Source organism: Astatotilapia calliptera, chromosome 13 (genome assembly GCF_964374335.1).
Source record: "Astatotilapia calliptera chromosome 13, fAstCal68.1, whole genome shotgun sequence".
NCBI lineage: Eukaryota > Metazoa > Chordata > Actinopteri > Cichliformes > Cichlidae > Astatotilapia > Astatotilapia calliptera.
In genome coordinates, this window is record NC_137434.1 from 17368095 (window position 1) to 17391558 (window position 23464).

At 41.9% G+C, this 23464-nt stretch overlaps 1 protein-coding gene across 10 annotated transcripts in view; it reads left to right on the forward strand.

Annotated features, from left to right (window-relative positions):
- The window catches only part of pax2a (paired box 2a), a 29489-nt gene extending 7897 nt beyond the window's left edge, over positions 1-21592 (forward strand). The window contains exons 6-12 of one of the 10 annotated variants that reach the window (XM_026190359.2): positions 523-567; positions 7358-7533; positions 9448-9568; positions 15738-15953; positions 17118-17219; positions 18522-18608; positions 18791-21592. In XM_026190359.2, the coding sequence (XP_026046144.1) occupies positions 523-567; positions 7358-7533; positions 9448-9568; positions 15738-15953; positions 17118-17219; positions 18522-18608; positions 18791-18867 (824 nt within the window). In that variant the 3' untranslated portion in view covers positions 18868-21592. Of the gene's footprint in view, positions 1-522; positions 568-7357; positions 7534-9447; positions 9569-15737; positions 17088-17117; positions 17220-18521; positions 18609-18790 lie in introns of those variants that run through there. The other 9 variants (XM_080287586.1, XM_026190366.2, XM_080287588.1 and 6 more) reach the window with 9 other exon arrangements.
- Positions 21593-23464: the final 1872 nt, after the last annotated feature.

Sequence of the window (23464 nt, forward strand, 5' to 3'; positions counted from 1 at the left end):
TTTATCATTATGGACTATATTTTTTTTAAAAGATAAGGATTGATTGATTTGATTATGATTTTAATTATATTTTTCCACGATGATTCAAATAATTTTAAGTATATTAAAACATCCCAAAATATTTTTTTACTAGCAGGGGGCAGGCAGCGAATAGATCTATATACACCCAAAGATTAAGTGAAAGCCTATCCAGTCCAAGCCAGAATTTCTCATTCCGAGGTAAAGCTAGAGAGTGGACACACACACACACTGCCTGAGGGCTAATAGATTATCGGTTGTGCAAACAATTGGCTTTTTTAATGCCTATGAATTAACATGTCCCTGGTGGAGGCTTGAACAGGTGTAGGAACAGACCGGTGGAGGCAGGGAAGGGGCTGTGTGTGTTTGTGAGTGTGTGTGTGTTTGTGTATGTGTACAAGTGTGATTCTGTGCTTTGAGGTGGCTGATGGGATGTTGAAAATGATCTCAAAGAGCACTTATCAAAACAGGCCACTTCCTTCTTTTATGTTTCTGTCTCTTTAGTTCTCTGGAGTGGCAACCACTTGGATGGGAGGAAAATAGGACATTGTAAGTTTAAGTTAGACAACCTTCTCTTTTGCTTTGGTCAAACAGATCACAATACTGTCACGCACTCTATTTGCTCTTCCAGGGTAATGAGCTTATGAGGTGTGGTGTGGCGGGGAAGACTTTTTCACACAGATTATCTCCCTAGTAATGAAAACGAATAAAGCTAAATAGACTAGAAAATCACGTTTTCCATAGATTGTCATAAACACAATGCAGTTTATTGCAAAAAACAAATGCATATTTACTAACGACTCTATTTTTCTCATTTCTATTCAAACTGACTTGTGATATAAAAGTTCCAGTGCAGGTTTTTTTTTTTTGTATTTGGATATTTAATTAAGTAACTTCATTTAATTATTAACCCCTCATATTTTAGAATTATAGCGTCTTTTTTTATTACCAAAAATAAATAGGCACACCTATACAGCAGAAAATATCCATTTTTTAAAGCTAAAATGTTAACATGCTTCTTTGTCTGTTGTAAAAATATAATTAATTTGGGGGGAAAAGTTAAGCAAGATTAGAAACAAAAGGAGATCAGTGCAGGAAAGTGTTTGATTTTTAAATCTACAAATAACTGACTGGACTTTGCACGTCTGTATACTAGTAATTCCTTTAATGCTTGTGCCTGCGTTGTGATAATCTGACCGTGCTAAATGAAAAACCATTTCACACTTTTTGTGCTGATGGTGGTTGCTGGTGATCCTGCTGTGGTTGAAGTCAGTGGTTGCCCTTTTAGGAAGAAAAAGGTCCCCATTACTGCAGGGCTGTAGAGATAATGTAGTGTGACACGCGTTATGTACACCAGGTCCCCGTAAGACGAGCTTCAGGGACATAGGTGCCATAAGAGCTATTAATCTGTCCTTGTCATGTGTTATTGCAAATTAAAAGTAGCATGTTACACTGGACGGCTTTGAGTGAAGATGGGAGGAGGAGCGACAAGAGGAGCAGGGGAATTTGTCGAAAAAAAGTGGGTTTATGAGGGAAGGAGGGAACAAGGAGGTCCAGGCAGCCTCAATGAGAATTGAGCAAGGATTAATTTTAGGATCTGTGCATGCCTGCGAACACACCTATGCACGGAAATGTGTCTTTTATGTGTTTGTGCGTAACTTCGTGGCTTCCGATGCTCTTCACATAGTGAACATAGTGACATTTAAAAAGAATTTGCAATTCTGCAGAGAAAAGCTATTAATTCACAAATTAACATCTCTCCCTCCCTCCCTTCCTCCCTCCCTCTATCTTGGATGTGCATGCTATCGAAAAGACAAAAGAAATAGCCTTAAGGGGGGAAAAGAGAGAGTCTCAGTCCTATCTGTGGAGAGATTGGTTTGCATGTCTGCAAGCAGCGATACCAATTATGCCAGTGCTGGGAGAATGCGTCTCAATGCGCCCCTCTCCTTTGCCCCACCGCTCCCCCCACTCCCTCCTCCCACCACCACTACTACCACCACCCCACCCCGAATCTATCCATAGCCAGATTTATTTGTGTATCTCATTACAGGAAATGGAATGTTGTTCCTGCCAAATGCATTAATAGTGAAGTGGGGAAATTAGCTTGTTGTACAGCCTGCTCTCACCAAGTCATTTAAACCTATGGTGGAGTTGGAAGCCAAGAAAAGACAGAGAGGATTGGGTGACAACTTCTGTGTGATTGTAAAATGTGTATTACAGCGCTATAAGTCCATGCAGTCGTTTGCAAGGTTTGAGGCCTGCGGTAATTTCTCGCAGACTATTTTGAGCTAATTAATATGTCACATACTTGCATGCTATAACTTGTTCTCTTTGTACATCGAAACATGTTTTTATTAGAGCTGCAGCTTAGTGTTTTCTTAGTCTTAGTATATACTGACAGGTTACTGCTGACCTTGTTGCTTGTTTGCAGTCAGGTTGATGTGACCTAACTATATGTTTTTCTCATCGCTGGCTCTCCAAGTCCTGTGCAGAGTCCGGTGGAGCTCTGGGGAGGACAGGCAGTAGGGAGCCACGGTGATAAATTAGATAGAGAAAGCAAAGGTCATAACTTGTGATTGTAGCGTGGGTGTGGGATAAGTGTAGAAGGAGCTGATGAGTGTGTGAGTGGGGAGGGAAAAAAATACGGCCTAGCAGGTTGCTCATTCATGACATAAAACCATGATCATCGGCAGCAGCCAGAATCATATCAACCTTACTCAATAGCTTGAGCGAAAAAAAATGAATACAGTCACTGTTTTGATTTGTTCACATTTGATATTTGGCCCTTTTGGAGATTGTCCACAATGTATCTTTTAACACACGTGACCCATTTGTGGAGTTTATATCAGTTACTGTATGGATTTAAACCTGGGCCTACACTGGTTGACTAGTCAAGCCACTCCATGACAATGAGTCAATAGAGGATCACTTTAGAAAATAAATGCATCCAGAGCAAGACAGAAAAATGGAATCATGAGCACCATGATGGCCCTGATGGGGTGTGTGTGCGAGAGAGAAAAGCCCAGGTTTGAGAGGGGCCACAGAGCGTAACATAGAGACAAGAGGCTGTTAGGGCCCTGACAGTAGAAGAGGCACAAAAGGGTCCACACTGCATTCCTCCCCCTCCTCCTTCTGTGATCTATCGCTGTCTTTCTCTTCAAGATTTCTTTCCTTCTCTCGTCGTCCCCTTGTTCTTCTTCTTCCTGAGTCTTGTGGTTTAGTAACGTGGCTATGCGAGCTCCAGCTTACAGTTGTAAACAACATACAATGAGAGCCGTCACAAAAAAAAATTTAAAGAGAGGAAATTTACTCAGTGGAGAGGAATCATGTCAGAGAAAAGTCAATTATGGGCAGCAATGCAGAGAATTAATGGAGCGATGCATTACTCAGCTTGAGGAGGGAGAAACGGCACGAGAAAAGTAGGGATACGTTAATTGCATTTCTACAAATACTCACCACACAGGGCGGCTGTGTTAAACGGCAGACTGAAAGCAGAGGAGGACAAAGAAAAATACAAGATGGGCATAAAACAGTGAGAGAGACTCTGTGGCAAATAGCAAAAAGAATTTCACATATTTAGACGTATGAATATTCCTTTGAATTTCTTTTGCAGTTTTTGACAGATTTGTCCAAGTCAAATATTTTCCCCTCAAATCTGACCGATACAGTGTCTTGCTCAAAGAACCACTAACCCTGCATTCAAAGGCTAAATAACTGCCACCAGATCTTATTAATATTCCAGAATATACATTTAAGTGGTTTTATTTATTTATTATAAACTTTCTGTCAAATATAGTAAATAAAACAAATAAAATAAAGTGGAGATCTGCGAAATCCTGTCAATGCAGCCGCGGTGGAAGCAGTGAGAGCAAATATCAAACAAGCATCACTGTGCCTGCTGACAGTCAGTACACTGGTTGGGGTGCTAAATCGAATTAATAAAGCTCTTAAACATGCCACAACATAACAGGATCTTAACAGCCATGGCAGTGTTGCTGCTTCTCTCCCTCTTTCTCCCCCACCCCACCCACCTCTCTCCTTTCCGCTTCAGAGCTTTCATAAATATAGCTAGCTTACAGGGAAGGAGTGTTCACCCTCTGGGTATACCAGTTTGTTTGCGCTCTCTCTCTCTCTCTCTCTCTCTCTCTCTCTCTCTCTCTCTCTCTCTCTCTCTCTCTCTCTCCCTTCCCAAGCTCAACAGCATTTTTTTTCTCAAAAAAACCCCCCATCAATAAATGATCCACAATTTGCGATAGCATCATTCCACCTATCAACAGAGGCCGAGTAAGTAAAGCAGCCTCTGATCTGAGGGACTGCATGTCATTGATTTACGGAGAGAGCCAGCCAGTGTGTAGGGATTCATTTGCCTTTCAAACAAGCCTCCACCTCTACTTTTCTCTGAGTTATCTTATCATATAAACAGGAGAGATGAAAGAGGGACATTAGTGCCACCACACCATCACAGGACCTTAACATCCCCCAAAACACGACAGATACAGCTGAGGTCTTTTTCACAATAGCTACTGTTACTGGGAAAGTGTGTTTGTGTGTGTGTGTGTGTGTGTGTGTGTGTGTGTGTGTGTGTGTGTGTGTGTGTGTGCGTGTGTGTGTGTGTGTGTGTGTGTGCGTGTGTGTGTGTGTGCGTGTGTGTGCGTGTGTGTGCGTGTGTGTGTGGTACAAAAGGCTGAAAGTGCAAACATATGAGTGGTCTGATGAAAGCCTACAATAACTTTTAGGTTTAAAATCTCTGAATACATAATGATAAAAAAAAGCACATTTTTCAACACAACAAGGTCGAACAGCACCTGTTTAAGCTGATCAAAACAAAACAAAAATTTAATGTGGGAATGTCACCTTAGCAGATTCTTGTTTTTATCTCTGTTTGTCTCCTCACACTTTTGTGTTAAAACAAAGAGACGCAGTCAGACGCTGCTGTGGGAGTGATAAGAGAATACCTGCTGAGACACCCAAAGGGGTTGAAGAAACACTAAGAAAAAGAAACAAACCAGTCAATGAGACAAACACACACACACACACACACACACACACACACACACACACACACACACACACACACATGCGTGCAGTCTGACAGTCGTGCTTCACACTCCACTTGACACACTGACTGTCAAAAGGATGAATCTGATTTAATGCAGCTATCTTATGATATATAGCAGACGTGAATCTCTAATGCCGAATACTGAAAATAAATGATTTGCTGCTTTTAAAAGGCCAAATCAGTCAATTTTTTAACACATAAATTTGAAAGATACTCGCATATTTTCACAATTACAAAACTGACAAAGTCTCTATCATTAGAAATTTTACAAGGTTACTTGTATAAGAAAAGCTTTAACTCTTTCCCCCATAAAGATGACCTCACCTGTACCCTTAATGATGAGTTTCGACAGCTCAGTATTAGAATAGGTACATGCAGATATCACCCTCACTGACCTTAAAAATGACAGAAACTGCTCAGTTCAGAAAAGAGGAATAATCGTTACTCATAGCAAGCATCCATGGAGGAAAGTGTTGACATCCTGCATTTTAGTTGCAAATTATCAGTCTTGTGTTAAGTAAGTTTCCAGAGAACACAAAAAAGTATCTTAAGAGGGGAATTTATGTCCTTTCGCTGCCCGTTCAGAGGGCCTGATTAAGTGTATAAGGTGATGCTGAGTATAAACAGGCTCCACATAGTGAATGACAAGCACTTGCTATTGATCAAGCCTCTTTTCTCAGACCAGCTGATGTGAGGTAATTAATGACTCCATTTTCTTCTGTACCACACACAGCAATTGGGTTTCATACAGCAAAACTACTGTTCCTTCAACGCAACACCCAAGGGAGCTGTTTGAAAAAAAAGAAAAGAAAGAAAAAGCCAGGGCTAAAATATTCTGTTAACTCATGGTAAGAAAACACATGTGGCAGGAGAAAAATCAGATTCCTTCATAAATGTTACACAAAGCAAAAGTCAATATATTTTAGCAGTGAAACACACACACACACACACGCTCTCTCCCATCTACACATAACACACACTCATACCCAATTGCAGTCCTCTATTCCATTCTCTCCATGGATCTATTTCTTGATGCGAATCGGGTTCATCCTCTGGCCTCAGCCATTGAGAAAAGGTCAAGCAGCCGAGCAGAATGGCAATAACGCCCCTGAAATGGTACCATCAGTGGAACATGATTGATCAATTGAATTCCATAGCACAGAAAAATGTGGGATTAAGTAGAGTATTATACGCACAATGAGTTGAGGCATGATGTTCATTCCAAGTTCATTTCGCCTCCCTCCTCTGCTAGCGGATCAGGCAATCAATAGCGGCCTTGCATATCATATATCACCGCTGGCTCGCCCAGGAGAGAACATAATCTGCTGCAAATTTAGAATGACAGATTTGTACGGGAGCTAAAGCCCTCATCCGCTGTTGGTGGCGCAGTATAGGGAGGAAGGGGAGGGTGGTGGGAGGCAGCCAGGAGAGTGGAGGGGAATGCTGGCTGGAGGTTTTAGCTTTAGATCTTTTTTTTTTTTTCATTCAGTGCTCAGGACATGATGAGTGAGCAGAGGGAGAGCTGCAGCCGCGGCAGTGGACTCCCTGGCCGAGTTGATAGGGTCAGAGATCAGAAGAACGAGGGAAGCACAGGCTCATTTGTTTATATAGAGTGTGACCAAGTGAGGAAATGCATATGATTGCCCCCAGACACCCCGTCCTCATTCGGCCCTGAGTCCCATCCCCACTCCATTCTGTTTTCCACAGGACAGGTAATATGTGGGGGATGGAAAGAGAAGGAAGAGAGACAGAGAGAGGGAAGGGTAATATGTTCAGGAAGAAATAGTACAGTTAAATAATGGCTCTCCATTTCCCGCCGGCAGAATGAGAGGCTCTGGATGTAATCGCCAGCCCTACTTTCTCTTCCTGAAGCACACGGTCTGCCTTACAAGTATATATTTGCACTGACGGTAATCCATCAATTACCATGGACCTATCACATGATGACCATGCTGATGGTGGCTGCAAGGAGTGGCAGGGGGGAGGTAGAGGATTGTTTGAGTGAGTGTATGTGTGAGAGAAGGAAAGAGCGAGAGAGTAAGAGAGAGACAGGAAAAAACAGGGGGAGATAAAAGCCAAGCATGATGGTGGGTTTCCCTGAATTGCCTCATGCCATCACTATCACACCCGCTGAGCTCTAATATTTTTTTGTTTGTTTTATTCCTCGTAATGCTAGCCTGCTAGAAGTAAAGTATGAAGTAAAAAGACTGGATCCACATCCTCATACCAGTGTTGCCCCCCTCGTCCCTTCCCTTTTTTTTCACCTCTTCCTTTCTTTAGATGGCTCTGATGGTTCGGGCCCCGGCAGCGACTCTCAGGGCAGTGTGGAAAGTTTAAGAAAGCACCTGCGGGCGGATGCCTTCACCCAGCAGCAGCTGGAGGCCCTCGACCGTGTGTTTGAAAGGCCTTCTTATCCTGATGTCTTCCCCACCTCAGAACACATTAAACCCGAGCAGGTTCGACATACACACACACATTTCTCCCTACACAATAAGATTTACAGCATTTACACTGATTTCTAACAAGCTGTAGTGAACCCGCGAACGCTCTGACACAGGTGACAAAAAGCTCAGTGCAAATTCTTGCTTGAAGCAACCTGCAAACCCACAGCATATAACAGCGGATAACCTTTATTTACATTCATTAGACTGTTAAACAACAAGAGACTATTAATTTTTCCATTGGAGCTTTATGTGGGTGCCCATGCAGCCTTAGCAGTGCCCTAATTGAGTTCATTTTCATCTCTCCGCGATCGTGGGGAATTACAGCGGCGATAAATCAGAGGGACAGCCCCTCAGCTGGCTATACAGCCCCTAATGCAGCTAATTACCAAAGTGATTTCTACGGCAAGATCAATACCAAAACGAATTGGAAATGACTTGCAATCACAAAGAGTGGAGGAGAAGGTATTAAAAAGGCGAGAGGGGGGTAGCGGAGGGGGGAGAAAAACGGCGTCAGAATGGTCCAGAAAAATCAGTTTTAATTTAATGTAATATTAATCAGATGGCTTTCCACTCTTTCTTTTTTCTCCCTGTTTCCAGAACCCCCTCCTTTTCTTAAACTGGTGAAAAGGTGGGATATTAGGCTATTAGGGGCTTGTCTGGTGTCTGCGTCAGGGCATTAAAAAGCCATTTTGAAGAGGCCAGGCTGAATAGGCCTCATCCCTCCCACACTTCTGGCAGCCATGTGGTCAGGTCATTCAGGCCCCTCTGCGCTTGCCACTCGCCCTCCGCCCAGCCCTACCCGGCCCTACCCGCATCCCATCTGCATGACAAAATGACTCTTGTGCTGCTGAGGCCCAGTGGAATAGAGAGGAACATCCAGCCTAGTGCCAGGGAACAGTTGTAAGCACACAATTAGAGTTTATCTGGGATAGAGGCAGACAAGACTGGGGTCACCAGCTTGCCCCTGTGGGACCCCAACCCATTGAGAGAAACAGATGCACACACACACACACACTCTTTCAAATAAACACTCACAGACACTCTCACACACACACTTATCCTTTCAAAGAAAAGTTGTGTCAGGAAGTGTCATCTCATTAACAAACAGGATTCATCACAACTGCTAGCAGAGTCTTAACACGAGATTAAGGTGAATAAATATTTAAGACACTGGATGGTGGTTGAAGTTTTCTTCTGCAGTAAACTGTGAATGTGAATCTGTTAAAATAAAATAAATAAATAAAAAAGAAAGACGGCCAGAGTGGCACAGAGTATTTTATAAGAGTGGAACAGGAATGCAACGAAAGCCTCCAATGTGACGTTTTAAAAAATACAAGTAAAAGTAGAAAAACTCATAAAGTGAAAATTCACAATTTTAACATTTTATTAACCCAGTTTTATGTGTTCATCCTGGAGGCAAAGCACAAAGGGCTGTTTTTGAGGTTGTACTCGCCTTTAAAAAAACACACCACATGTCTCTCCTGTAACAAAGCCCTGAATGTCTCCTCCCTTGACTGGTCACAGGGATGACTGCAGTGGAGCACAAAGAGCCAGCTGACACCCCGTCCTTTCACTCCTCTCCCAATCCCTCTCTCATCCCTCTCTCCCTTTCTGCCTTGCCCTCAGACAAGCTCTAATGCATGCATACATCATCATAGGTCTTGGTAAAGCACAAGGAGCAGGGGCAGGGGTGATGTTCGCAGAATTCACAGGAAATGTACAGCAGCAAACACGAGAGGGGCGTTCATCGTGACATTGTTTTTTATATGTCGTCACCTAAACTAGGAAATCTGATCTAAATCCAAGAGCGATTTTAACCAGATCATGACCTGATCTGGTGGAATGTAAAATTTAATTAAAGCAGTGTGAATTGCTGTCTTCGATTCCCACCTGCTCACACATGGGTTTTTTTTTTTTCGTCTACAGGCGAATGAGTACACTCTCCCGTCCCTGAACACTGGCCTGGAAGATGTGAAGCCGAGCCTCTCCACCAGTGCCAGCTCTGACCTCGCCTCTAGCGTCTCCCAGAGCTACTCTGTTGTGACAGGTACAATCTGACTCGTGCTACACTGACGCCTAACAGAATACACACAGTGCTGCAACAAAATACACCGGCACCAAGATGGTCGAACTGTGCGTTCTTTATGATGCCAAACTCTTGAAAAAGTTTCCCAGGTTAACCAGTTCTAATTGTTTTTTTTAAATACCACCAAACTGTCATTTTACCATCAGTTTACTGATCACTTTTTTAGGGTTCCTACTTTAAAAAGACATCTCGCTCTTATCTAAACTTCTACATTATCACTGAATCATTAAGATTTTGATTGCCGTTCCCTGATGGCGTGCACATTTTTCCAGCCATATAAAGTTATCACCAATGTCTTTTTTTTTTTTACATAAAGCTCTTTCAAGGCACTTTTTGGGGTGCTCTGTGTATTTCTAAGGGACGGGCTGAGGTAACATATCATCTGAGTCCATTAAATCCCACAGGTCTTTCACGCAACGCTCCTAACTGGCCATTGTGTTAGCCTGGATTGGCCCGCTAACAGATTGACTGGGAGCACTTCTCATAAGAGACAGCTGCTGTTCTCGCCACGACATGACGTTGTCATCAAACGCTATCATAGCCTGTTGATTGACAGCGGCTGGAATAGCACTGTGACTGGCTGGCTGCCTTATGCTGTGGAGAGAGAGAAAGAGAGAGAGAAATATATAGAGAGAAAGGGGCATTTTTTTGCCAAATCGTTTGCACTGAGAGTCAACAGGTAATTGGAGGTGCAATGTGTTAACTATCTTGCAGTGTCTGTATCAAACATCCCCTGTGTTGGACCGAGTCTGTGGTTGCTTTGCTGTCCAGGTTGATGGACATCTGGTTAATTGAAATATTGTGTCATTGTTGCTGTTGAGGGTGTTTCCCAAGGGAGGTTAGGTTTACTGATGGCCACACTGGCTCGAGAATAATTATGAGCCTTTTAATAAAAGGCTCATAATTATGCAGTGGGAATCAGAGTCAAGGAGTGTACTTTGTGTGTCTGTGCATGTGTGCGTGTGTGTGTGTGTGTGAGAGAGAGAGTCTAAGTAAAGAAGAGGAAGTTTGAAAACTACAGCGGCCTTTTCATATGATCCCAATAGTTCAGCCACACACTCAGGCACAGAGCTATGGGAAAAGAAAGAACCCCTTTTTATTCCTGAACATGTGGGAGGTAGCTTTGCCCCAGAAAGTCGGGCCTCAGGAGAAGAAAGGTGTGTTTTTCCCTTTTATGGCGGGCTCCTCCTATGAAAGTGGTCTCGCTCTGGTGAGCACACTCATAGCAGGTGGCCTCCAAGCCACCTGGGGGCCTGGGGGGCCTCCTAAAGCGATACATGCAAGGGTTTCGCCCAGAGTAAAGAGGGAATGAACTAGCAAAACTTTTCTGAAAGTAATATATGACAACATGTTTTGGTACAGCCATTTTAAAGATGTGTTTTGAATATATTGAGCACCAAATTAAACTCAGAAGTAATATCCTGTAAACTTTTATTACCCAATTTTCACAACTATGCAAAGTAATGCATGAGGCATTTGATTGTGTGTAGGTTGTTAGTGCATAATATTATTTTTCCTTCCATTAGCAAACCCTGTAAATAGGAATGTATGCCAAGGCTGAAAAAATGCTAAATTACCTTCCTCACTTAGGCTGGGATCCAATTATCAATAAATTATGCTCTCATACTGGATGGAGCTATGAGATTATATTCATTCTTTAAATGTTTTCTGCTCCCAATTAAAATTCATACAGTTATTGATCTTGTTGATTTTTATGTCCTGAAATTTGCATAATCTATTAAAGATGAATGATTAATGAAGTGCTCAGCTTTGCATTACAGGAGCGCTATAACGAAAGCACGGTCGGCCATCTTTTGTGTCCCGAATGTGTGAAAGAGAAGGTTACCTTGGAGGCAACAAAAATAGGGAGAGATTGATCGCACTTTTTTGCACCACTTACTAAGATGCAACAAATATTACTTAAAAAAAAAATTATTTTACATATATCTATATATCATTTTATATATGTAGATAAAAAATCATAAGAAATTATTCTTAAAAGTCTTTTGGATTGCTTTAAAAATGCATTGAATGTAGCTACTGCTAAAATTACAAAAGATATCACATTTAAATGAATGATTTTATACACACTATATAGAAAAAAGTACTGAGCCACCTAGACGTTGCATCTGTAGGAGCTGCTTGGCCATGAAACTCCTGGAGCACAGTTTTTGTACTGATGTTAATGCCACAGGAGGCTCGGAGATCTGCAGTCACTGAGTCAGCAGATCTTTGGCAAACTTTCACACACTAGTCAGCTCATAACTCATGGACCCCGACCTGTAAGTTCACGTGGTCTATTCTAGCAGTTTGTAGCTAAGTTTCTGTGTTTCTCAATGCTTCCAATTTGCAATAATACCACTTACAGCTAATAATCGGATCCCATTACAGTACCATGCTCAAATTGAGCGAGCTATTTAGGACCCAGTCAACTCTGCATAGCTAGGTGCTTAGTTTTATACAGCTGTAGCTACACTGCATATTCACTATTTTTGAACATGTACTGTATTTCCTTATCACCTTATCCTTATCATGATTCAGCTCTAGTGTTTGGCTCCAATTGTGTACCTGCAGTTTTCTATTGATGCTCAAAGAAAGTCAGAAACTTACATTCAGACACGTGCAGCGGTCTCTGTGCAGGCTGGGCCAACAGAGCCTGTGGGATTGGCAGGTGTAAAGTGGCTCCACTCTGGCTACAACAAATCTAGCAGGTGTGAAACGCTGTTGCTTTTTCAATTTCGTTTTTACTTATTTATCTATATATTTCTCACTTTATGCACAAAAACATATAAAGTGCCGAGTGCCTTCTTTCAGGTTAATTTCTGCTGAAATACAAATCAGAATCTGAAGCTGTTTTTATGAGTTGGCAGTACGAGCTTTTCTCTGCTGGGTGGCAAACAACAAGCAGCCACCTAACTTGCAATGCCTGCTGTGTGGCCTGGTGACAAATGACTCTTCTCAGCTCAGTTAACGCCTGCAGCCCCAAGACTGGAAATTAATGTTTATATCACCCCGTCGCTAGCACGCTAACCTTTGAGCACACATTTGATAATGAATCACTTTAAACCTCTAAATGGGGAATTGAAGCTATTTTTGCCTGCATTTGCTTTTCCACAGTTTCCACCTTTTACAAATGTTCTTCTGTTTTGGTTTTTTTTTTTTTGGGGGGGGGGGGGGGGGGTGGGGGGGGGGGGGGGGTTGGTGTAAGTAGTTGTAAATTACCAAAGCTTGAATGGAAGAAAGCAAATCCAGAGGCTGAAATGCTGCGATACAAACATGAATGTGTCCCTGTCTGGGTAAAATTTGAATTTTATTGTCTGTCAGCACAGAAAGGAAGTTTTGCGTGCATGAAAAGTTCTCTGTAGATTGAATGTCAGCCTTTCTAAACAAGAGTTCTCCCAGTAAATGGTTTGTGCAGCAAAGTTCCTCGGTGCACGTTTAAAAATGAAATGCTCACTTGAGAGAAGCCTTTTGTAGCTATATCTGGAAGCATCACTCGGAGGATTGCTGTAGGTTCTTAACAGTCCATTTCTATGGTTGATGGGGTCTCGATGTAGTATCAGTGGTGGAGCAGAGACAGCTATTGGAGAACTCTATACCATCTCCGCTCATTCAAAGATGTGTTTGCTGAGGAGAAAAGTCCCCAAGGACCCTGAGTTTATCTTCCATCTCCATCATCAGGGCCTTCGATTTGACAGGCTCCCTTTACCAGGCGCTGCCTTGTCTCCAGGACAATAAGCAACACCATGTCTGATTAGTTTCAGAGTTCAGTGGTCTTGAACGCAGCATTTGTATCGGTTGTTGTTGCGTTGTAACCCCTGTCTGTTTGACAACAGTTGCTCGGGCGCTGAGAACACGGAAGCCTACAGTAGTGTGGAGGAAGTCTCAGATTCAGTGTAAACAGGCTTGACCTTGACTTCATGTTAGACATCCTCATTCGCAAAATTAAAGTCCCAGCATGCATAGAGTAAGAGCGCAAACCATACTTAACTAATGTTAGTCCCTTGATGATTTCACGCTTGAATTAATACAGGATATATCATGAATTCACAGTTAGACTTTTCAGAAATATTGTTTGGCACAACATCACTTTCAGATTCCAAAAGCTGGCAGACAGGACAGGGTTTAGTCTCGGTTTTTGATGCCTTGTGGCACTTAAGTCCTAAATGAAGGTAAATAAAGCCAAATGTACCTGAAATCGATACAGTTTGGTGGATAATTTTGAGTAACCACCCCTTGATTGGTGATCTATTAAAAATTAACTGAAGCCGTAGTCGGTGAGTAGCAGAAATTTACGGTACATCCAGATGTATTAACTCGTCATTAGTGTTTCTTTAGCGTAACGTACTTTGTACCCCAATTATAAACTGTTACCAGTGAAGAAAATAACCTGGCAACGGGGTGTTTCTAATAATAGCGCGCATGAGCAAGGTGCACATAAAAAAGCCCTCTGAATCCACTGCTGCACAGTTGGTTCATTTTTTTAAACCGCAACACACAATAAAGACAAAGAGAATCAAATTATTTTCTTTTTTAAAAATCTGACTGTCATAAAGCTGTTTTACACTACGGGCTCTCTCTAGTAGAGATTTGCGTTTGGTTCATGGGTTTACACTTGATGTCATCGTGATTTCATGGCTCAGGTGCAGGTGGAATATGATGCTTTGCTGTGTTTCTGAAACAAGCTAGCTGCTAGCATTGTCCTCTGCAGTATTTTTTTCTTGTAACTGGACTTTTGAGAGCTGTTTGAACTTCAAAGGCTTTAACAGACTACATGTTGGCTATAATTAACTGAAGAGCAGAACTAAGCACAAGGGATTTGCCGTCATTCCTAAATGTAGACCCAGTTTTCCAATATAACTTATGACATACTTGGGCAGTACATGTGACAACATTTTGGTCCATCCAATTAAATGGAAAGCCTACTCATTAGAATACTTCTGTTCATGCCAAAGATTCGGGGCAAACGTTCCTTTTAATGATCTGATCATATGTTAGAAAAGATTGTACATTGTTCACACTGTGTCTTTTCCCCATTGTGTTGTCATTTTTCTAAGAAAAGATTCACTCTAATTGCAGTACTTCTGTCTAAATCCACATTTTTAGCTATCACCAAGACAAAGAAGGAGAATAACGTTAGGAGAGCCTACAATTTTATTTTTCTGCTCCTAGAGAAAAGTAGTGAGCAACATTGCCTGTTTCTCTGGAATTAGGTTCTTATGGTTGACATTGTTGCACTCCCCTTCCATTGAGCAGCCCTTATCTTAATGAGGAATCGCAACACACAGTCCTGTTGTAAAACAACAATGATGGGAGAAGCAGCTAATGAGGCTATCATGGTGTCGGGAAAGAGCCATCTCTCCCTGCAGGCCCCCGAAAAAACACAACAGGCTTGCAGTGGGTACGGAGAGGCCAGAAACAGAGCTCACATTGATTGCACAGGTTCGAGAGGCAGAGACGCTGAAATGAAAGATGCCAAGACTCATCAGCCAAATTAGATCAAAGTGCAGAGTTTTGAACTGTCTACAAGCCGGCTGCTTGGTTATTTGTGGGAGTGATTTTGTTGTGAGAAAGCAGCCGTGAGATTATGTTGTTTGTTTTCCCAAAACCTTGGGGAAATTTTTTACGCATTTGAGCTTGATTGATCAGGCGCGATGTGTTGTTGCAACATTTCACTGGTGTACGTTTCCACTTAGTTGAATGAATTACCGCTAGGTGCATATGAGATTATTATTATAAGCCATGTAAATGAACAAATCAAGTGGTAAAGACTGCTTATCTATTCAGTATTCATATAAAATGTCTGCTTGTGAGTTCTTAAAAGATAGCAAGTTAATGTATTGCTCCTAATTCTTTGGGCTCCCTTTAATTAATACGTTAAATCGGAGAGGGATTTGTAGTCCGCTCTTTCTTTAATTACGAGCGTCTATGTCAGCGACAGATCTAATTTTTTGGCTTTTTGCTGTTACCCGTCTACGCTTGAGTTTGGACATCTACACAGCTATAAATCCATCTCACCATACTTGTGAGTGACTGACATAAACGTATGTACAGATTGTGTGGAGTTGTATGTCTGCATTGTATCAATTTTTTTTCTTTTTCTTTTTCTTTTTTTCCCCCCACCTGCCAGACTCTCACCCGTCATATCCACCTTCCATGTGTGTAAAGCGAGAGCCCCATGAGGCATCCTTTGCCCCCTTCACCCCCTCCTCTGTTGGGGATTCTGCTCTAGCTGACATCTTGCCCCACCAGTCCAGCCTCTCAGTAGATGCATCTACTCCCAGCTACCTTGCCCATGCTCACAGCTCCTGCTACAGCCAGTATGCCAGCCAGCCCTTTATAGCAGGTACAACTTTTCCCACAAGGCCCCGTAGCCGGATAATAATTAAAATGATTTCTTTATTCACTCTGTGCTCACTTTTAGTCTCAGTTCTCAGTTATGTACAAATTAAAGTGGATGCCTCCCCTGTTGCTCTTTTTGGGCCTTGCAGTTGTGTACACAGGAGCAAAGTTGAACGTTTGGCTCTCATTAAAAGCAGACGATCTCTACCCTTTCCCTCCGTGCTTTGCTCTGCATTTGACCCCCTGCTCGTCTCTCACTGTCACAGTAGACTTTCTGGTCCTTACAGACTCATGACAGGGCCAAAGTGTAGGGGGCCACAGGAGGCCAAAACAGGGGGTTTCAAAGGCGCAGATATAGGCTGATACTGGGGCCCGCCTTAAACCCATAGCTGCCAGTCATGTGTGCCCCTTCATCTAGCTGGGTTGCTGTCAGGGTTAATTAAAGGGCTGAATATAAAGCAGAGGCCAGCGTGATGCTGTCATTGGCCTGATGCTCCTAACACTGCTTTTGACACTAGTATGCTATGTTTTGTTGTAGTGTCATGATATTGATATGTGACCCCAGGAGAGATATACATACCGGTATATATAATTGGACAGCAGACATTTTACATATTATTTCTGAACATTTTTGGAAAATCTCTAGTTTTGCTTTTACAAAGTGAGCGTGCCTAAGAAACAGGATGAGTCGATGCATTGTGACAGACAGGGGCATTGCTTGTTATTCTCAGTGGCTATATGCATCACTTCACTTTGGTGATTTTTGTGTTTATGTACAAGACGTTTCCAAAAGCAATATGCTTCGAAGGAAGGTTTTCGTTTCCATCTTTTATCATCAATTTAATGACAAAACTCTTTCATGTTGCTCAATGCAGAAACTTATCTGTAATGTTTACTGGTAGCACTTTTTTTTTTCTTCTTCCAGAACAATTTTAGTTTGCATCAGCTCGGTTATGACATAGCACATGCCTTTTTTTTTGTGGCTTTTTATTCTTGTGATTAGGCACTCACTACAGGAAAAAACCTCAAATCCAGGAAAGAGCAAGCTGAGTGCTACACACCCTGGACTGGTTTCAGCTTAAACCCACTCTCTCAAGTAGAATATACTTTTAACTCTTCTCCTCGTGACCATCCTTGTGATACAGATCCTCCTTCTGTGTGTCTGCAGGTCGAGATATGGCTAGTACCACCTTACCTGGCTACCCACCTCATGTCCCCCCCACAGGACAAGGCAGCTACCCCACATCCACACTTGCTGGAATGGTTCCCGGTAGGTGATATAGTTAATTCTAACATATTTGCAACACATAGTACCTGTCAGGTTGATACTGTAAAATTTACGGTCACTTAACCCTACAAAAAAAAACCCCAAAAACATCAAACATAAATTCACTGTTGAGACAGCAAGGACACTTTAAATCATTGCTTTTGACTCAAAGGATTGAAGCAAGCTTGTTATAGCTTTGTTAGACTGCGGTTAGCGTGTGGTTAGCGTCTGTGGATGAGGACATTAGATGAACTCGATAGGCGATCACCACAATCAGTGGCCGTGAGATAGGACAGTTCCTCTCAGTTACACTCCAGCTCCCAGCGCTCATTACCCTCGCCGTGTCCACACAGCGCACTCTCACCAGCCCCATCGATAAACACTGCTTTTGCTCCTCTCCTCGCCTCCCCGGACACCCAGGGCTGCAGAGCGTATCTCTTTCCCCTCTACTTAACCTGCAGTTCAGGTTCACAGCAAACAGTTAAGGGTCAAAACACAGAGGCGTGGAGGGCCTGTAAATATTTAAATCACTATCTCTCTCAGGGATGAGCTTAAGTTACACAACCAGCGGTGAAGATGCTGCCAGCATGTGTAGATCTGTGCTCCAAACAACTCAAAACACAATTCCCTTTATTGCGGCGTGACATGTGCCTAACACTGACAAACAATCAAAGCAGCCGTGTAGGATTAGCACGTGATTTTAGCCTATAGATAGAGGTCAAAACACATATCTCAAATCAAATAAAAAAATATGTGTGTTTTATACAACTGGAAAGTGTGTATGGACACAAAAAGTAGAAAAACACAGCAAAACCTTCTTAATCCAGGGTTTGTGGGTTTTTTGTGTTTTTTTTCACCCAGTGGTGAATAACTAAGATTTAGTGACCGGCCCCAAACACCGTTAAAGCAAAGGCCATTCTTCAGCAGCTTCATATAAAACCCAGCCTTTATAGTGCCATAAAAGAAAGAAACCTGTGGGCCTGCAGCATCGCTCTGTGATATCCCCTCACCCTCCCATGCTTCTCACTACAACCTGCAGGGAGAGGACAATGAGAGAGGGTCTGAAGCAAAGTGTGACTGCCTACAAGCAGGACAAAAGTCCAAACTTACATACAGAACAGAGCAGGCAATAAAACAATTAACTCACCTGAAGGGACTCTGGAGAAGCTGTACAGACGTCCAGAGAACTGATGTGTCAGTAATATTGTTGTGGGAAAAAATCTAATGTAACTGTAGTGTAGGCTTTTGAATTTTTCTATTTATTAGCTTCTTATAAATATGTATTTTTACCATTTTGTTCCCTAGGAGGGGATTTTTCTGGAAACCCCTACTCTCATCCACAATACACAACTTACAATGAAGCCTGGCGGTTCAGCAATCCAGCGTTATTAAGTAAGTGTCTGACATCATTAAAAAAACTGTCATGCTGAACATGCTCTAAAATTTAAATCCTATTTAAAACCTAAAAAGTCAGTCTCTGAATATTCAGCGCATCCTCAGAACTTTTACACACGTGTCTTACATCATGTTTGACCTCGTGGTTTCCAACGGTTCGTTCTTCTGTTAACTTTCAGGTTCCCCTTATTATTATAGTGCCGCATCCCGTGGCTCCGCACCTCCCACTGCTGCCACTGCCTACGACCGCCACTAGTTACACCAGAGACCAGCTCAAACTGCAGGGCCAGAGCTTCGGCCTCCATATTGTCCCTGTCTGAGAAACACTGAGGTCAAAGGGAAGCGAGGTGGAATCCTAAATGAAACCCCCGTCAGCAAGTGCGTTGTGAAGGAAGGATGGCCGAGGTCGACGCAGATGCACCCAGCTTCAGCGTCTCACACACACTTTGGGTCAAAAGGGCCCGGGGGCATTCAGAACTCACCTGTCATGCCCTTATTCTCTCACAGGCCTGAGCGTTTCCAGAATGACTTTAAGAGATTATATAAATATATATATTATAACATATAAATTGAAGAAAAACAGTGTGAAGAAAACCATGTGGAAAAAATGTCGTGGGTTTTTAATTTTTGTTTCTTTGCTGTTGTTGTTGTTGTTGTTGTTATTTTATTCATGGATCGTCACATTCCTTTATGTAATGAACTGCAGTATTTTTCTGCTCTGAAGACAGACGTCCAGGGGGAGATGACAGTGGTCCTATAGCGTAACAATGTAGCGAATTAAACCAGTGTTGTGGGCCCCTCTGACCATTAACAAGATCCTGGCTCCATAATGTAGAGCGGGCTTTACTCTGGTGCTTTGATGAACTTTTCTGCTCCCATTTCTCTGATAACACTTAAATTATAAGACGAACACAGCATGCCCTGCAGCGTTTACTGACCCTGGCGACATCGCGCTCCCCGTGGCAAACAATCAGATGTAAAAATGTAAATCATTTTGCAAAGTATTAAAAATGTGGTGACCGTGAACTTAAAATGGTCTTGCCAGAATTTGAAATACTTTAAATTATATTTTCTGTTACATTTTTTTTAATATAAACAACGATTTTTCAGAACGGCTGTCACATTTCCCTCATGTCCATGTACGTGCGCAGTGTCATCCTTTGCTCTCTTTTTTTTGCACTATAACCTCAGCTTTTTTCTCTTTTTTTTGTGGTACATTCACCTACAATTAACCATTTTATAAGCATAAGTTGAAAATATATATGTTGCATTCTTAGAAAACCACAAAGCTAACAAGCTAACAGACCCGTTTGCGTATGAACATCTTTTTTCCAAGTAAAAATGAAGCCATAACTCTTTGGCTACATGAGCAAATCCTTTCAGTTCAACTGTATCTCATTCAGCTACTTAGTCATGCCAATAGATGCCTACACAGTTTAGAAAGCTGCGTGCAGTTGTGCAAACCGACTGCAAATTAGCTTCAACAATTGCCTTACAGACCAGTTTTTTTAAAACATAAATTCATGCCTGTTAATTGAAATTAATTGCCTTTAAAAACACAGACTCACCACCCTCCACGAAGTTAGGTTCCACTCTCCGTAGGGGCTGAAAGGAAATACTGACTCATTTTAAGTTTTGGAAAATATTTTGTGAATGTACTCTTAACTACATTTGCCAAAGACTTAGTTTGATATTTAATATTTTATTTACAGTATATGTATGCATAAATAAAGCAGTATTATCTTTTAAATAAGTCAACACTGAACATGTATGTCATGGCATTTCAGCTGGTGAACATCATGCTGCATTTGTAGTGCGAAAGGAGAACTTCAGTGATCTAATATTCCACTAACTGCAATGAAATGCTGCTTTATAGAAGGATTTGTGAATAATGTGAAGACAATTCTCTGTAAATATATTGTCACTCACACACACACGCGCGCACACACACACACACACACACACACACACACACAAACACACCATCGCAGTATCATACTAATGTACTGGTTCCCTTTGTAGATATACAGACTGAAAAAAAACATGCATTACATTTGTGTCTAAATGTAATGTTGTGCTCTGAGGAATGGCACAACAGCTGTTTAACCTATGGCTACATCAATAGCAGGTTCCAGATGCTAACATCACATAGGTTGTCTTTGTCATTTTATTTTATTTTCATGATATTGTCATGATGATGTTTTATGTCACTATGCAATGAGTTCAATGGCTTTCTGTATCATCTTTTGTTGTATAGAATAAGTTATCCCCATTGAGAACAGCATAAAAGCTGCAAAAGTACAACAGACCTCCAGTGTGACATAATTATTCTCTAGTTTTTACGTTTGCTCCGCAAATTCCCTGAAATTAAGATACGATCAAACTGATGTCCTTGGCAACAATCAAAGATATTGTCCTGTTTGCTATTTGTAGATGTCGTGCTCATTATGTTACTCCAAATTACAGTGATCTGTGCCTCGATGTAAAGAAACACGCCCATACTTCTTCCCCTCCACTCTCTCAACTCTGCTGCTGACAGTTTAGCAGAAGGCATCAAAAAAATAACTTTTATTTTATTTAATTCCATACAAGCTAATGCATCTTCTGGTACCAGGGTTAAGTGTCATTGCTGAGGGCACCAGATAACAGAGAAATAGACTGCAGTTCTGCTCTTCAAGAGAAGCTATCCTCTACAAATTGCACTTGGGATTTTAACTATTTCTGTCTACTTGCATCTGAGAGTGAAACACTGGTGCAGAGTGCATGCCACCATCATTCAAGCAAAATCTTTGCTTTATGAAGTGGAGCACCATTGCAGGAATGGGCCCTGTGCCGTTGTAAAGATGATACAGGAGATGTGGCATGGACATAAAAAGGATTTCTGATGAAAATCTATATGGAAAGCCTTGTGGCCTCAATCATTGTTTCAGTTCTGTTCCAATTCTTTTTGTGCACATGAGAAATAAATTCTTTTATATGTCTGTCGTTGACTCGGTGTCCCCTCATTATTAACCCCATAAGAAAATGATTCAGAGTTCAAGGTTCCCGGCGAGCGTTCCTGCTGCTGGTGTATTGACATTTGACTTTATGAACAGTCAGTAATCCACGAGGCGCTCTCTAAGAGGAAATAGACAAAGGTTGCACAACGTAGCACAGTTTGTGCGTGTTGGTGTTTAGATCTCTGAAGAAATCCTTTAAATCGTGACTGCTGTTTAAAATTTGCTATTCCCGTGTTTAAGGGAAGAATTGCCTTTGCTGGAGGAAAGAGAAGTGTTAAACAAAGAAGCAGGACAGTTGGGAAGGCAGGCGAGCAATGACTCCAGTATATTTAATGATGCATTGGTTTCATTCTGCTATACCACACTGGTGCTGCCTCACTTCCACTTTCTACTCTGAAACACACAAGCCCAGCCAGTTGTAATTCAATTTCTTTGCCTCCTCTGCCTATTGTTTATTTCATGGATCCCCTGTGAAGCATCAAAAGCTTCTGTTTCTGTCAGCCCATAACTGTCCTATGTGTTTGTCATTCAGGCCTTGTTAAAAGATAAAATACACACCCACATACACACACGCGCGCGCTAACACTCCCTCTTCTCCCAGCTGAGTATTCCCAGTGGTAAAATTATTCCATTTAGATGGGAACTTTTTTGTCACTACCCTGTCTAAATTGGCATATCTGGCTCTCTCGTAGAAACCAATAAACTGTGAACCCGGATGCATCTGTCAGTCAAGCTCATCTTTACTTTAGAGGGCCAGATGACAACAACAGGAGAAGAGACACACACCAGCAGAATGGAGCCCACTGATTGGCTCTCATCAGTTAGGCATTACGAAAAGCACCTGTCATCCTCAGGGCTTCTCAAACCCACACAGAGAGGCCCTGCCACGGGGGCCAGCGGGCCTCGTGCAAGATTTACTCAAACACTTCACCCTTATTGTCAGCTTGGCTTGGTGATGCCCTATAGCTAGGCCTATTTGGCATGATTCATGCCTGTCACTGATAATATGAACAGCAAAATAAGACACTGGTAGGTGGACACAGTCTGAAGCAACTGCATTACATTTCACATATGTGAAAGTTTATATATTGTCAGATGCAAAATGTGAAAAAGTACCATTCGGACCCACAATATAACAGTGAGATTTTAACATTACAGATTATTCATCGCATCAGATCTAAAAATGGAAATCATACATAAGCTTATAACATGCAAAGTGTGCCCTTATTTGAAAAAATAAGGTCCCATACTCAAAAGTTTCAAACATTCTCATTTAAATAACTGCTCAAATTTCATGTGCTGCAAAAAATTAAAATTTTTGAATGTAAAACTGTACATGATCATTTAAAAGCATTTTTACAAAGTATATTTATCTGAAGTATTTTGAAATGTTTGTATTAGCACTAAGATTTTTCCACCAGAGCTAACAAGGTGTTTCCTTTGAAAGCAACAAGCAAACAACTAAGTACAGCACAAAGCCAGGGAAAACTATGTTTAATGTTTTTATCCCTTGGATAAACATCTACAATCTGAGACTCGATGAATTTCGCGGTGTCAAACGAGTGCAGCATTGTTCGGGGAAGAGGAGCGGTGGTGGTCTAGCAGTGACGTCCTGTCATCTGCCTGCATGGGAGCCTGTCATCAGCCTCATCATGTGGCTGTCATAGTTGATGCTAGTGAGGGGAGAGGCCAACCCTGCTGTGTCAATCAACGGGCCCTCATTAGAAGCAACTTTAATTAGTGGCTGCACGGGTGCAGTATTGTTCACAATGCTGCCTTCGTTAACTCTGTTAATCCCAAATGGATTTGTGTTGGGAAGAGGAAGCGCCACAGTGGTCCAGTGTTTTATCGCTG